The sequence below is a fragment of the Vicia villosa genome, linkage group LG3 (assembly GCF_029867415.1).
Source record: "Vicia villosa cultivar HV-30 ecotype Madison, WI linkage group LG3, Vvil1.0, whole genome shotgun sequence".
In the NCBI taxonomy this organism is placed as follows: Eukaryota; Viridiplantae; Streptophyta; class Magnoliopsida; order Fabales; family Fabaceae; genus Vicia; species Vicia villosa.
The window spans coordinates 95,065,818-95,082,081 of record NC_081182.1 but is presented as its reverse complement, the minus strand read 5'-3'; the positions used below and the strand labels follow the sequence as shown (position 1 = coordinate 95,082,081).

Genomic DNA, 16,264 nt, shown 5'->3' with positions numbered 1-16,264 from the left:
TGACAAACATAACATGAGTATTATGAAAATATGTGGATTGTGGAGTACCACATATAAGTGGGGGGTGTGGCAGGAAAAATTCTTGAGATATGAATGATAATCGGGCTTTAAGGTCCAAGGTCCAAATCCTTCGGACCATGGTTCAAGTCTACCGTAACACACCGGTTTGTGACATAATATAACATACTATTTTAAAATAACTGGTTTGTGACATAAGATACCGATTTTGTGAAATACCTGTTACACTAGATTTTTCATATACACTACCAAAGTTTTTGTTTTGTACCGAATTTTATGTTTGAACTTTTTGATGAAATTTGGAAAAGAATAACATAGGTATTATGAAAATATGCGGGGTTGTCAAGTATAAGTGGGGGTGGCAGGAAAATTTTTCGAGATATAGAGAATCTAACCTGCCACCCCAAAATTTGAACCTGACACCCCTAAATATTTTCATATTGCCAAAAATAAAATAAAATGACCGAATGAAATTTTTCGATAGAAGTTTAAAAATTTCTGGTAAAAAATACAAGAGTTTTTACCAGAAATAAAACACACACATTTTAAAATTTTTGGTAAAAAGTTTCTTAAGTTGGTACCAGAAATTTCGAAATTTCTGATAAAAACGCATACATATCAAAATTGCTGTTAAAAATTGCATGAGTTTGTATCGGAAATTTCAAAACTTCCAATAAAAACTCATGAAAATTAAGTTTTTTTTTTTTTTGGAAATTTTAATTTTTTTTTTGGTATTTGTCAAAATTTCTGATAAAAACTCATATTTTTAAAATTTGATAACTTTAAACAAATGTATAATAGTAAAAGCATGCAATATTGAGGGGTGTGAGGTATAGGTGAAGGGGTGGCAAGTTAATTCCCCTTAGAAGTGAATGATAATTGGGCTTTAAGGCCCAAGGTCCAAATCCTTGGGACCAACTCTTATTTCGGTCTGAATCTTATGACGAGTAAGCAAGTACGTAATAAATAACAGAAAAAAAAGGAAAAAAACATTTTTAGAAAGGACACTTCTCTTCATTACACACCACCACCACCTTCTTCTCTCTGTGCTCCTTCCACGCACACGCACACTCCTTCTTCTTCTCCCTCTCATTCTCCCTTTCTCCGTTTCTCTCTCTCGGGCTTTCGCTGCTTCAGATCTCGCAGCGTAACAGAGTCTCGCCCTCTCACATTCCCAAATCAATCCCCCCTCTGATCTCTCCACCACCGCAATCATGGCTGCCAATGCCCCCATCACCATGAAGGAGGCCTTAACGGTTCGTCCATTTCACCCAATTCCACTCCGTTTCCTCCCTCAGATCTCAATTCCAATCAGCATTGTTACCTTATTAATTTTCAAATTTATTGATTTATTGTTTTTGAATGTTGCAGTTGGGAAGCGTTGGAATCAATCCGCAATTCATCACGTTCACTCACGTGACGATGGAATCTGAGAAGTTTATATGTGTTAGGGAAACTGGTCCTTCCAATAGTGTTGTTATGATTGATATGAATATGCCAATGCAGCCTTTGAGACGTCCGATCACTGCTGATTCTGCTCTTATGAACCCTAATACCAGAATTCTCGCTCTTAAAGGTATACATTTTACCCCTCAGATTCGTGTTGCCAGCTTTCGTTTTCGGATTACGTAATTTGATTGTTAATTAGATTTGTAGATCCTAAAATTGTGATAGGAAATGATTTGGTTAGCTATAGGGAGTTAGATTTGATAAATCCATGTGGATTTTTTTTTTTTTTTTTGATTTAATTTGAATGCGGTATTGTCAATGTAGCTCAAGTTCCTGGAACTACTCAGGATCATTTGCAAGTGTTTAATATTGAGACGAAAACGAAGATGAAATCGTATCAAATGACTCAACAGGTGCGGATTTGTAAATGATTTGGATTTGGATATTTGATGGTTGAATTATTTCCGTGATTATTATTAATTATCATGTGTTTCGTTTTCTTTAGGTTGTGTTTTGGAAGTGGATAACCGCAAAGATGTTAGGCATAGTCACTCAGACATCTGTGTATCATTGGTCAATTGAAGGTGAAAACATATTATTTAATTTCTTTTTTGTGCTTGTAAATTCTACCTGATTCTGATATGACTCTAAATTTGTAGTACTGTTACTGGAACTTTTTGAACCGTCAATTTATTACTTTTTTTTACCATTCTTATTTTCAGGTGATGGTGAGCCAGTGAAGGTGTTTGATCGAACAGCTAATCTGGCAAATAACCAGATCATCAATTATCGTTGTGATCCTAGTGAAAAGTGGTTGGTTTTGATTGGAATCGCTCCTGGTTCTCCTGAGGTATGTGTCACCTTTCCTATCGTAACTTTCTGTGCCTTTCACTTTGGTTTATCTCTGATTCCCCCTAATATCCATGTATTTGTGTTAGTTGAATTGCAAATTTTGCCAATCTTATGTTATATCAAGGGTTGACTGTTGTCCTTATTTTCATACCTGGGGAGGCACTTTTGCAAATTTTTTGGTTGTAACATATTGCCCTGTCTCTCATTCCCACCTTAATATGTAATGTTCTAGAAAGATATTTGTGATGGGTGCATCGGTTTGTAATGCAAGTAGGTAGTTTGTAGCTGATATGATGCCAAAATATGTTATATAGCTCACTAGCTTGTTTATGCATTGCACATTGAAGCGCTCAGGAAGTAAGTATCAATACTTCCAGTTGTAAACAATTTGATTCAATGACTATATTTTACTTTACCTTTATTGTCATTTTTATGGGTAGTCTCTACAAATTAAGATTTAAAAATATCAATGCTTTTTGTATGAAATAAATTTAATTGAGCTTATTTTCCTGCTTATTCAATTGATGGTGCAAATCTATATTTTCCCATGCTCTTTAATTTTGTATCATTTTTACTTAACCTATTTTAGATTGCACATTACATATAATTTTTCCATTTTAACTTTTTGATGTTTTTCCTTACTATGTGCACAATATACAAAGGTTCAAGACTTTGGGTACTCTTGCTTTCTAGCTACTTTTCAAATGTTATTCTCCAGATTTTTCCATACCTACTGAATGAAATTATTTTTTGTTATAAGTTAACTGATTGTGTACTTATATTTGAAGATTTGAAATTGCGCACATCTTTTCCTGTTTACTTTTCCTTGTTTAATAGCTTCTGGATACTTCATCTTTTGCCATGATTCAGATTCTAGAGCATCAAGGTTTCTGAAATCATCAATTGTTGGAGTAATGTTATTTAATTTTTTTGGTTATAGAGACCACAACTTGTAAAAGGAAACATGCAACTCTTCGCAGTGGATCAACAACGGAGTCAGGCTCTTGAAGCACATGCTGCCTCATTTGCCTCGTTTAGAGTATGCCTGTCTTTATGATTCATTTATTTTGATTGCAATTCTGTGGCTTGTAGGTTGAATGTTGTTTTGTATTATAATTTATGCAATATGCAGGTTACCGGAAATGATAAGGATTCAATTCTTATTTGTTTTGCATCCAAGAGCATTAATGCTGGACAGGTTACATCAAAGATGCATGTCATTGAACTTGGTGCCCAGCCAGGTATAAGTATGGCTAGATTACCAATTAACAACAAAATGACACATTCCTACTTGGTATAAAAATAAAACAAAAAGAGATTTTTTATCATCAATTTACTTAATAAATACGAGATAATGGATATTAAGTGACTTTAATTTAGAATCATTAAATATCATACATATATGAACACCCTTTCTAAATGGGGTAAAGATGTTTTTCAAATAGACTAACAGAAAATACTGTTATAAGATTTCCATGGATTGTCTATTATTATAAGTATACGTTATTAGTACCTCCTTCTTATGCTTTTCTTGCCACCTTCTGGGTGTATTGTGGCGTTTGATATCAGGCAAGCCATCATTTAGTAAAAAACAAGCAGATCTGTTCTTTCCTCCAGACTTTGCTGATGACTTTCCTGTATCAATGCAGGTATAAGTGTAAACTTCATTTAGGATTCTCTACTCCCAATAGATATTATGTTGAATATTTATTTATTTTTTGCTGTGCAGATTTCAAATAAATATGGCTTGATATATGTTATCACAAAACTTGGTCTTTTATTTGTCTATGATATGGAGACTGCCACCGCAGTTTACAGAAATCGAATCAGTCCCGATCCTATATTTTTGACCTCAGAAGCATCATCAGAAGGGGGATTTTATGCCATAAATAGACGTGGCCAAGTATTGCTAGCTACTGTGAATGAGGCAACCATTGTACCTTTTGTTAGTGGCCAGGTATTTCATGTGTTACACCGTGTTTTTGATTAAATGAGAATGCTTTTCTTTTTGTATCTACTTAATACTTTTTTGGGCATTTTGCAGCTAAACAATTTGGAACTTGCTGTTAATCTTGCTAAAAGAGGAAACCTCCCGGGTGCAGAAGAATTGGTAACTTAACTATTATATTCTTTGTTCCATTTTCTACTGTTTCAATAGATTGTAGCTGCTCTTAAAGTGTTTCAGAAGTGTTGTTCAGAATAGAACAAATATCAGCAAGGATATTAACATAAAAATACAAGATAATGATTGAACAATATATTATCCATCATGTGGTATCTTGCATAGATGTTATTCTTATAGAGAGCATCTGAAATGCACTCTTGACAGTTTGAAGAGTGAAATTTGATCAAAAGCATGTGAAGAAAAGTTTAATGTAGGTGAAATATAATATATGTACAGTAGATATATTTTTATGCACTTTCTTTTCCGCCTAGTTAATTTGAACAATGAGAAACATGGATATTCTTTTCATTTTATCCCCTAGTGATTGTAAACTTTCTCTTTTTCTTTTCCAGGTTGTTCAGCGTTTTCAAGAGTTATTTGCTCAGACCAAGTATAAGGAAGCTGCAGAGCTTGCTGCAGAATCTCCACGTGGAATACTTCGAACTCCTGATACAGTTGCTAAATTTCAGGTATATCTTGCACTAAATTATCGTTACTCTAAGAATTGTGGTTGGACCTAACTCACCCCCCTCACCGGATCTTGTCACATATTGTCCGATGTGAGATCCGGGTCTTGAATTTGGCTTCTATTCGCCGCTTTGTTCAAGTTAATGCCTTTGGTTTGGAGTCTGCCTTTATATCTTTTTTTTTATTTGCCTCTGTAATTTGCTTCAGAGTGTACCTGTGCAAGCTGGACAAACACCACCACTGTTGCAATACTTTGGAACTCTGTTAACCAGGGGTAAACTGAATGGTTTTGAGTCGTTGGAACTATCACGACTTGTCGTAAATCAGAACAAAAAGAATCTGTTAGAAAATTGGCTAGCAGAGGACAAATTGGAATGCAGCGAGGAGCTTGGTGACCTTGTGAAGGTCCTGACAGAAATTTAAATTGATTATCTCTTTTTCGTTTGAACTTATAATTTAAATTGCCGACCTTGCTGATTTCTTTTTGTACTTATTTTCTTTTCCCTTCCTAATTTGTATAAGGCTTGCATATAATGCAGACAGTTGATAATGACCTTGCACTGAAAATCTATATTAAAGCTAGAGCTACACCGAAAGTTGTTGCAGCTTTTGCGGAGAGGAGGGAGTTTGACAAGATCCTGATTTATTCCAAGCAGGTAATTTTTTATTAGGCCAAGTAGAAACATAAAACTAGAGGTACTATAATTTTATTCTTATATAATACTTCACAACAGTTTAATTTTGTCTTTTTTGTTTTGTAGTATATTTCTAATGTAGTATTTCTTTTTCTTTGCTGAAGGTTGGATATACTCCTGATTACATGTTCCTTCTGCAAACAATTTTACGGACAGACCCGCAGGTAAGCAGGATTTTTCTGAAAAAAATTTATTAACTGATGCCTTGCCATCTGAGTTGCTTCACTTTTGTGATATAGTGATTTTTGTTCTAAAGTTTGAGCATACCCGAACTTGCTCAAAATAATAGTCCAAATTGGAAATGGTTTCTTCATGTTATGATGTTTTCCTTTCAGCAACATTTATATCCAGCTAATCCACTCTGAATTGTTTCTCTTTTCAGCATCATTGTTTTTATATGACGTCGCATATTTTGAAATTTGCTTGATTGCAGGGTGCTGTAAATTTTGCTCTCATGATGTCTCAAATGGAGGGAGGTTGCCCAGTGGACTACAACACAATAACTGATCTCTTTCTTCAGGTTTATTTGCATTTTACTGTTATTGTTTAAACTTTGAAAGATGCCTGGTTTGTGGTGCTCGTATCATTTATAAGTCAGATGTGATTTTAAAAACACATAATCATGTCTACAACCTTTACTCTTTTCTTTCCATTGTATTCTTTTTGTTTCTTTTTGGATAATTTAAAACGAGAAATGCTAATAATGATATGAAACAATTCCTTACTATCCTGAAATTGCCTTTGGTAATACTACTTGCAATATCTTGGTTTGGACAATTTATTTTCCTCTAATTTCAATAACTGACAATTTTATTTGAGTGCTGGAAATTTTGTTTATATATTTCTAATGTTAATTTTCAGAGGAATTTGATCCGCGAGGCAACAGCATTTTTGTTGGATGTGCTGAAGCCAAACCTACCTGAACATGGATATCTTCAAACAAAGGTTTTTATATTTTATGTCATGTTGTCTGTGTCGCTGAACTCAATGGTATTATATACTTTTTTTTACTTATATAAAAATGGTGATTTTTGTATTATTTTTAGGTTCTGGAGATTAATCTTGTGACGTTTCCAAATGTTGCTGATGCTATATTGGCCAATGGCATGTTCAGTCATTACGATCGCCCACGTATTGGACAACTCTGTGAAAAGGCTGGCCTTTTCATACGTGCTCTTCAGGTTCTTAGTTTATAATTTTCTGATTACTTAGTAAAGCTCTCTTGTCCAATTGATTTCTAAGATCTTTGTGTCTGTGTCATTTGCAGCATTATGGCGAGTTGCCAGATATCAAACGTGTCATTGTGAATACACATGCCATTGAGCCACAGGTTTGGATTGCAATTACTCCAATGTCTTAATCCATCATAAAGTTGTTTGGATTCTTACTATATGATTCTTTTCAGTCTTTAGTTGAGTTCTTTGGAACCCTTTCTCGAGAATGGGCACTTGAGTGTATGAAAGATCTTTTACTGGTGAATCTTAGGGGAAATCTTCAGATAATTGTTCAGGTACTATTCATGGACAATGTTGCCTTTAAAATTTTTTATTTCTCCTAAGGAAGTCGTTAACAAGAGAATCTTGCTCGTGCGTGATTTGTAGACTGCTAAGGAATATTCTGAGCAGCTGGGAGCTGATGCATGCATTAAACTCTTTGAGCAATTTAAATCCTATGAAGGACTGTATTTTTTCTTGGGTTCATACTTGAGCTCCAGGTATTTCTTTCTTATTTAAGAATGAACATGTCCTTATTTTGCGTGTTTGCTGGACAGTTTGCTTTGCTTTTCTAGTTTTGTATCAATTATTGTAATTTTGGTTGTTATCTTTCGTAGTGAGGATCCGGAGATTCACTTCAAGTACATTGAAGCCGCTGCTAAAACTGGACAAATTAAGGAGGTAGAGCGTGTGACTAGGGAATCAAACTTCTATGATGCTGAGAAGACCAAAAATTTTCTAATGGAGGCTAAACTTCCTGATGCACGCCCATTGATTAATGTGTGTGATCGTTTTGGTTTTGTTCCAGATCTCACACATTATCTTTATACCAGCAATATGCTTCGCTATATTGAAGGTTATGTTCAAAAGGTAACTTTGTTTTCAGAGTTTAATTTAATTTGTGATTCTTAGCATATGTATGTTTTAAATATTTCTTAGTGGTTTTTAAAAATGAGACTTAATTTTACTTCTTGCTTTTAGGTCAATCCTGGAAATGCTCCTCTAGTTGTAGGACAGTTGTTAGATGATGAATGCCCAGAAGATTTCATTAAAGGTCTCATACTTTCAGTTCGTTCTCTTCTGCCTGTTGAGCCTTTAGTTGAAGAGTGTGAGAAGAGGTGTGCTAGTTTTCCGTACCTTCTTTCTCCAGTAGCATTGCAAATATCCTTTCCTGATTTCACCTTTTATGTATAGGAATCGTCTCCGCTTGCTGACTCAGTTCTTGGAGCATCTTGTGAGTGAAGGAAGCCAGGATGTACATGTGCATAATGCCTTGGGTAAAATCATCATCGACAGCAACAACAATCCTGAGCATTTTCTCACAACCAACCCATATTATGATTCTCGTGTTGTTGGCAAATATTGTGAGAAGCGAGACCCTACTCTTGCTGTTGTTGCTTACCGAAGAGGGCAATGCGATGATGAGCTTGTTAATGTTACTAATAAAAATTCCCTGTTCAAACTCCAAGCCAGGTACATTGTCATGGAATTCCCTTTATAAGGAAGATATCGTTGTATATTTTATAACGCTGGTACAAGGCACTAACTTTATTTCCTCATGTTTGTATCAGATATGTTGTGGAAAGGATGGATGCTGACCTCTGGGAGAAAGTTCTTGATCCTGAGAATGAGTTCAGAAGACAGTTGATTGATCAAGTGGTGTCCACTGCTTTGCCTGAAAGCAAGAGTCCTGAACAAGTTTCTGCTGCAGTGAAAGCTTTTATGACTGCCGATCTTCCCCATGAGTTAATTGAGCTTCTTGAAAAGATTGTGCTACAAAATTCTGCTTTTAACGGAAACTTTAATCTGCAAAATTTACTGATCCTCACTGCAATAAAGGCAGATCCTTCAAGAGTTATGGACTACATAAATAGGTTGGATAACTTTGATGGACCTGCAGTTGGGGAGGTGGCAGTGGAAGCACAATTATATGAAGAAGCATTTATTATTTTCAAGAAATTTAATTTGAATGTTCAGGCTGTTAATGTTCTGCTAGATAACCTTAAGACTATCGATCGTGCTGTGGAATTTGCTTTCCGGGTTGAAGAAGATGCTGTTTGGAGCCAGGTGGCGAAGGCACAACTGAGAGAAGGATTAGTAAGTGATGCAATTGAGTCATTCATTCGCGCAGATGATTCAACTCATTTCTTAGAGGTTATAAAGGCCGCCGAAGATGGAGAGGCATACCATGATCTGGTAAAGTATCTTCTCATGGTTAGGCAGAAAACCAAAGAGCCCAAAGTGGACAGTGAGCTCATTTATGCCTATGCAAAGATTGACCGGCTTGGTGAGATTGAAGAGTTTATACTGATGCCAAACGTTGCCAATTTACCAGTTGTTGGAGACCGCTTGTATGATGAAGCTCTATATGAGGCTGCAAAAATTATATTTGCTTTTATCTCTAACTGGGCTAAGTTAGCAGTCACATTGGTTAAGCTTCAGCAGTTTCAGGGTGCAGTTGATGCTGCCAGGAAAGCAAACAGTTCAAAAACTTGGAAGGAAGTTTGTTTCGCCTGTGTTGATGCTGAGGAATTCCGCTTAGCTCAGATTTGTGGTCTCAATGTCATCATTCAGGTGATATGCTTTTCTATTATAGAATTTAACATTTGAAATTTCTCCACATGAGGATTGATTTTCCTGACTTCACCATGAGAAAGTTATAGAAATTGCAATTTTTTAAGTACGAGGTGAAGGATGCAAGTACTAGTAAATACTAGAAAGTATAAACTAGTGGCAGAAACTGTAGATTGCTTTATCTAACTTTCTGTTGTCTGATTAATTACTATATTTTATGTAGGTGGATGATTTGGAAGAGGTTAGTGAGTTTTATCAAAACAGAGGATGCTTCAACGAACTTATTTCTCTAATGGAAAGTGGGCTAGGATTGGAGCGTGCACATATGGGAATCTTTACTGAATTGGGCGTTCTTTACGCAAGATATCGCTCTGAGAAGCTAATGGAACACATTAAGTTGTTCTCAAGCCGGCTTAATATTCCAAAGGTTATTCGAGCATGTGATGAGCAGCAGCACTGGAAAGAACTTACATACTTGTACATCCAATATGATGAGTATGATAATGCTGCAACGACTGTTATGAATCACTCTCCTGAAGCATGGGACCACATGCAATTCAAAGATATTATAGTTAAAGTTGCAAGTGTGGAACTCTACTATAAAGCTGTTCACTTCTACTTGCAAGAACATCCTGAAGTAGTAAATGATCTTCTAAATGTGATTGCTCTTCGTGTGGACCATACTCGTGTAGTAGACATAATGCGGAAGGTTTGCATTTCTCATTCCTAATAGTCGAATCCATTCAGTTTTAATCTTACGGATATAATTAATTGGCTTTCAATGTTGTTCTGTAATCATATCTTTGTTTATTTTCGGTTGTTAGGCTGGCCACCTCAAATTGATCAAGCCTTATATGATTGCCGTCCAAAGCAATAATGTATCTGCTGTCAATGAAGCTCTAAATGAAATTTATGTTGAGGAAGAGGACTATGACAGACTTCGAGAATCAATAGACCTGCATGACAACTTTGATCAAATAGGTCTTGCACAGAAGGTGAATTTGAGAATCCCACCCACCTATCTTCTGTCATATTTTGGGAGCTAACAAATTTTGAGATTCAAATGTTAGTGGGAAATATATATTTTTGAATTATTATTTACTGCCTTCTACAATACAAATGTGCAGATTGAGAAGCACGAACTTCTTGAAATGAGGCGTGTTGCTGCATACATCTATAAGAAAGCAGGACGATGGAAGCAATCCATTGCTTTGTCAAAGAAAGACAATCTTTACAAGGACTGTATGGAAACTTGCTCTCAATCTGGTGACCGGGAACTCTCAGAGGATTTGCTTGTCTACTTTATTGAGAAGGTGTTTATCTTTTTATCCTTAAAATCATCAAACTCTGTTTTTTAAGATTAGATACTAATTAGATTGATCCTTTTGTCAAGGTGGAGTTTGATTCCTGCTTCACTTTGATGTATCTTTGCTTCTACCAGATTAAGTCTTCACTATTAATTTTAACAATGGAATTACTTTGATATATTTGCAGGGAAAGAAAGAGTGTTTTGCATCATGTCTCTTTGTCTGCTATGATATTATACGGCCAGATGTTGCTCTTGAATTGGCTTGGATGAATAACATGATTGATTTTTGTTTCCCATATCTCTTGCAAGTATGTTATTTTCTTGGGAATCTTTTAATTAAATTTATTAGCAGACACTTTGTTTTTAACTATCTGTTTTTAAAAATGCTCTATAGTTTATCCGAGAGTATACAGGCAAGGTAGACGAGCTTATCAAGGATAGAATTGAAGCACAAAATGAGGAGAAAGCTAAGGAGAAGGAAGAGAAGGATGTAATTGCTCAACAGGTACCCTTTTCAAATTTCCTTTTCAATGGCAATCGGTTTTATTTTGTTTGATTATGAAATTAACAATGTTTTCAATGATCTCCAGAATATGTATGCCCAGTTGCTACCACTTGCTTTGCCAGCACCACCAATGCCAGGAATGGGAGGAGGAGGAGGAGGGTATGCCCCTCCCCCACCACAACCGCCCATGGGTGGAATGGGGATGCCGCCTATGCCTCCTTATGGCTTGCCTCCAATGGGCTACTGATCTCTCAATTAACAAGAGCAGAGAATTTTGGCATAAATATTCTTGGCGAAGCTGGATAGTTTAGAATATTTCATTTTTGCATTCAAGGTGACTTCTTTAGGGTTTTTAAGAATCTGGCATGGTGGCAACCAAAGATATCTCTTCTAGTCTGGTACTACTTATCCAATGATTACAGATTTCTTCATTGAAAGTTTTGAGTTCTGATGATTCCTTTTGGTTTCTTTCTCTTTGGATTGTTTGATCATTTTTTGCTAGAGCCTGGATGTTAATAATCCCTTGATCTTTTTGAGGCTTTAGCTTGGTTGCAGCGTGTATAGATTATCTCTAACTATTATTATTTGGTTTCATAGTTGTGTAGTCATAAATGTATTCTGATTAGGACTTGGAAATTTCATTCTTTCTTGGTATATATATTTTTCCATCTAATATTAAAATTGATCTCTTATCTGGCAGTTACCTTTCCTTAAAGTCTTGAATGTTCAGTATTTTTTTTTTCTATTTAGTTTCAGCACTTGAAATCTCAACTTCCATCATTATTCTATAATGAAGACTTCCATAAAGAAGCTGAGTTTGTTGTAAACACATATTCTACCACCCTTAAATTAAGATGAATTACTGTAGAATGTGTGTGATCTTTTAGTATTCATTATACGTGATTTTAGTTAAGAAGTTTTCGTTTTAACCTAGTTGTTTCAATTAAATCTTTTTTATTACTTTACTTTAATATATAAGTATCATATCGTTTTTAAACAATTACTTGTGTTATATTAGATTCAAGATAAGAAATAATTTTAGAGGTACATAATTAGTTTTAATATGTTTGATTTTTATAAAGTAGAATAAGTTGTCTTTAGAATTATATTTATTTGAAGTTAAAAATGGTAGCTTCAAAATTCATGTTTGATTTTTACATACATATTTATTGGTCAACCACTTTTTATATAAATGTATTTAAACCTAAAACAATTTACATTCAATTTATTTTTATACTGAATCAATTTTATAAAATTAATTTTTATCATCATCATCATCGTAAAGTTAAACTTGAATCGAAAGGTGTCTTTGTCAAAAACACTCTCATCACCATCAGGCATACATACAATGGGCATATAACAAGCAGACCTATGAAGGCATACACATACAATGGGGCATCGAAGTAGTAGACCTATGAAGGTGTCATTGTTGAAGAGAGGGAATTGCATAAGGCATTCTATGGATTGTTACCAAGACCTATGAAGGCATACACATACAATGGGGCATCGAAGTAGTAGGCCTATGAAGGTGTCATTATTGAAGAGAGGGAATTGCATAAGGCATTCTATGGATTGTTACCACACCCTCATGAAAAATAAAATAAAAAAGACTTCTAGATTAGGAAGATGTATCTTCGAACACATGATGGATAATTTGCTAGCAAGTGTACTAGTGTTGTTATTGAAATAATAAAAATAAATCCGTCTCTACAAGATTGCAATTTAAAACAAGGTATATCGTGCAATGTAATTAAAAACAATAAACGAAGGGTTTTTCAAATTGTTTTGGTCGAAAACGCAACAAAATAGTGTTATTATATTGATGAGAAAAACGACCAGGTTTTATTATCAGAATCTCCTAATTCTACTTGATTGATGAAACACGCCATAACTGACATGCAGTAAATACATAATTATACGACAGATTAACACTACCGCTACACGTAATCCCTTGGAATGTAGTTCACTATTCTAAATGTCAATTCTCGATTCCTCAGGCTAATTGTAACGTCTGGCTAGACAATAGAGCTCGTAAATCCCTAAAGTCACAATTCCTAATCATATTATCCCCTAGTCAATTAGAGAAATCAACGGTTAAAGTAGGTCAAATAAATAGCCCTAGGGTCAGTAGTCACTAATATCAAGATCAATTTAAATGCCGTAACAAACAAAAGACAATGCGCACAATCATAAACAGAATAATAACAAAGATTCAAAGCAATTACATTAACATCATTCAATCATATGTCCTAAGCAATTAAAAACACGTTCATCATCAAATAAAACCTAGCCTAAGAGGAATGTAGCTACTCATGTTGAAATTAGTCAATATTGTTGGTTCTGTGTTGGCAACAATTTTGGCTAAATCATTGTGTAATAGTTGCGATGATGTCATAACAGATGTCTTGACATTGCAGGTTTTCTGAAGCGTCTTAGTCAGTTTCTATTTTTAGGTTTTGGGATGTCAGTTACTTAAACTGACTTAACAGATTAGTTGCGCGAGAACCCCATTTTATGTGGCCCAAGCCTGTGACCAGGATTGCTAGGGATCGCTCTATAAAGGCTCAGTGAATCCTTATTTTCATGTACGACTTCTGATCCAAGGGATTAGGTTATAAGTATTCCACTGTGTACATTCACAAACCTGTAGGTGTTGAATGTTGTTTGATCTCCGAAGCTTTTAAGCAAGGACAGTATTTGCATCCTCGTAAGTTTTGAAGCATCGAGGAGTAGTTTGTTTATTTTCATTTGATTTTTATTTGGTCACGGGATTGTGATTGGAAGGGATTTGAGGAGGGCCTCATACCTAGGTGAGACTTAGGTAGAAATCATAGGAAGGGTAGTGATTAAGTGAGAAGGATAAATTGGAACTGTTTAACTTTAAATTGATACTATCGAATATTGATTTCATCCTGGCTTGGTAGCCCCCAGAGTAGGTGTGATTTCACCGAACTAGGTAAAAATATCGCTATGTTATTTACTTTCTACAAGTTCATTATTGATGTTCTTATTCGTGTTCATAACTCAGATATAGTGTCGTGACATCTCATTCGACATCCTATATCTGATACCAGAATTTCAATTGGTATCAAAGCAGGCACTCTGCTCTGCATCTGAGTGAGATCTAAGGAGGTTACCTTCTGGTACGATGGACAAGGAAGTTGGATTTATGAACAGACCACCTGTTCTGGATGGAAGTAATTATGATTATTGGAAACCTCGCATGGTTTCCTTCTTGAAATCTATAGATATCAAGGTTTGGAAAGCAGTTCTGAAAGGGTGGACACATCCTGTTATTATGGGAGAATACAATCAACCCAAGAATGTGTTAAAGCCAGAGGTAGATTGGAAGCAAGAAGAAGACAAACTCGCACTTGCCAATTCTAAGGCCTTCAATGCCATATTTAATGGAATTGACAAGAACATCTTTAGGCTGGTGAACACATGTGAAGTGGCCAAAGATTTATGGGAGATCCTTAGAACAACACATAAAGGCACCTCTAAAGTGAAGATGTCAAGACTTCAGCTGTTAACCACTCAATTTGAGAATCTATGGATGAAAGAAGATGAAAGCATTCATGAGTTTCACATGAATGTCCTGGAGATAGCAAATGCATCAAGTGCACTGGGAGAAAAGATTCCTGAATCTAAGTTGGTGAGAAAAATGTTGAGATCTCTTCCCAGGATATTTGACATGAAAGTCATAGTCATAGTCATAGAAGAAAGTCAAGACATCAACCACTTAAAGCTAGACGAACTTGTTGGATCTCTACAGACTTTTGAGCTAAGTATCAAAGGAAGATCGAAATTGGAGAACAAGACCATAACCTTCGAAGCCATCTCTGATGATGAAGCAAAGGAATATAATTCAAGGACAAGAATAAAGTTAGCCAATGCTATAGCTCAGCTTAATAGACAAGTTAGGAAGGTTATGGGGTACTCTCGAGGGAAGGAGCCATAGTGCCTCGTGTGTGAGAGGGGTTTCGACACAATAAAAGCGAATGTCCTATGTATACTAAGAAACAAATAAACAGACCCGCAAAGTCCAGAACAAATAGGTCACTAAGAATGATCATATGAAGGAATCTGCCAAGCCCGTAAAAGCCTTAACAGGTAGGTGAGGGGTAGTTGAAAATTCGAATGGTAAGGAGATAACCTATGATAAATTAGTTGCATCATATGAAGAGTTATTTTTCAAAAGTTCAAAACTCTGCCAGAGTAAAAAAGAGTCCATAAACATCCTGAAGGAAGAAAAGAGAGGGATCTTACAAACCATCTCTGGATTGAAATAAGAAGTAGGCTTCCTCAAGTCTGAACTTAACAGAGTATACAAAGCTCTAAGAATGCTGAATAATGGAACTAACTCATTAGATGAAATTCTTCAAATGGGAAGAATGACTGGAGACATGAGGGGGGTTAGGATTCAGAGAGAACAAAACTCCTGGTGAAGACCATTCACACCCGTTCACACCCTAAGTCAAGTCCCGAGATGTCAAATCAGAGGCTTCAACATCATGACAAGAGAAGAACCGCTCACACCAAGAACAAGTTCCAACATTGGAGGTGTCATCAATGTGGAAGACCTAGACACATAAGGCCTTTCTGTTTCAAACTGAACGGGTTTCCAAAGTCTGGACCCTACCTTAAGGTTAACAAGGCCGAAGTCAATAACAAAAAGGTGCAACGTTGGGTCCCCAAAAGTGCTACTACTAGCCTCATGGCACATACATATTTAAGAGAGTTGGCCAAGGAGGAATGATATTTTGACAGTGGATGTTCAAGGCATATGACTCATAACAAGGATCTGTTGGTAGGTGTAGAACCTTGCCCCTCCAGGAATGTAACGTATGGAGATGGCTCCAAAGGAAAAATTATAGGAACTGGAAGTCTGGAATGTTCAGGAGTTCTAAATCTTAATAATGTTTTGCTGGTTAATGGATTGTCTACCAATCTAATAAGTATAAGTCAGTTGTGTGATCAAGGGCTTAGAGTCAACTTCACCAAATTCGAGTTCCA

General features: G+C 35.7%; 2 protein-coding genes across 2 annotated transcripts; both read left to right on the top strand.

The window, feature by feature from the left end:
* The first annotated feature begins 1,002 nt into the window (after positions 1 to 1,002).
* LOC131662190 (clathrin heavy chain 1-like) lies at positions 1,003 to 12,001 on the top strand. Its single transcript, XM_058931902.1, has 30 exons — positions 1,003 to 1,274; positions 1,390 to 1,594; positions 1,792 to 1,880; positions 1,973 to 2,051; positions 2,190 to 2,317; positions 3,260 to 3,358; positions 3,452 to 3,560; positions 3,889 to 3,968; positions 4,049 to 4,276; positions 4,364 to 4,429; positions 4,837 to 4,953; positions 5,159 to 5,356; positions 5,491 to 5,607; positions 5,751 to 5,810; positions 6,080 to 6,166; positions 6,508 to 6,591; positions 6,693 to 6,827; positions 6,914 to 6,976; positions 7,052 to 7,156; positions 7,248 to 7,360; positions 7,478 to 7,730; positions 7,842 to 7,978; positions 8,055 to 8,333; positions 8,432 to 9,434; positions 9,658 to 10,143; positions 10,259 to 10,429; positions 10,562 to 10,747; positions 10,929 to 11,051; positions 11,138 to 11,248; positions 11,334 to 12,001. Exons 1-30 carry the CDS (start codon positions 1,233 to 1,235, stop codon positions 11,493 to 11,495), a joined length of 5,115 nt encoding a protein of 1,704 aa, XP_058787885.1. The 5' UTR covers positions 1,003 to 1,232; the 3' UTR covers positions 11,496 to 12,001.
* A 2,395-nt stretch (positions 12,002 to 14,396) lies between these two features.
* LOC131658599 (uncharacterized) lies at positions 14,397 to 15,209 on the top strand. The gene has a single exon (XM_058927876.1). It carries the CDS (start codon positions 14,397 to 14,399, stop codon positions 15,207 to 15,209), a length of 813 nt encoding a protein of 270 aa, XP_058783859.1.
* Positions 15,210 to 16,264: the final 1,055 nt, after the last annotated feature.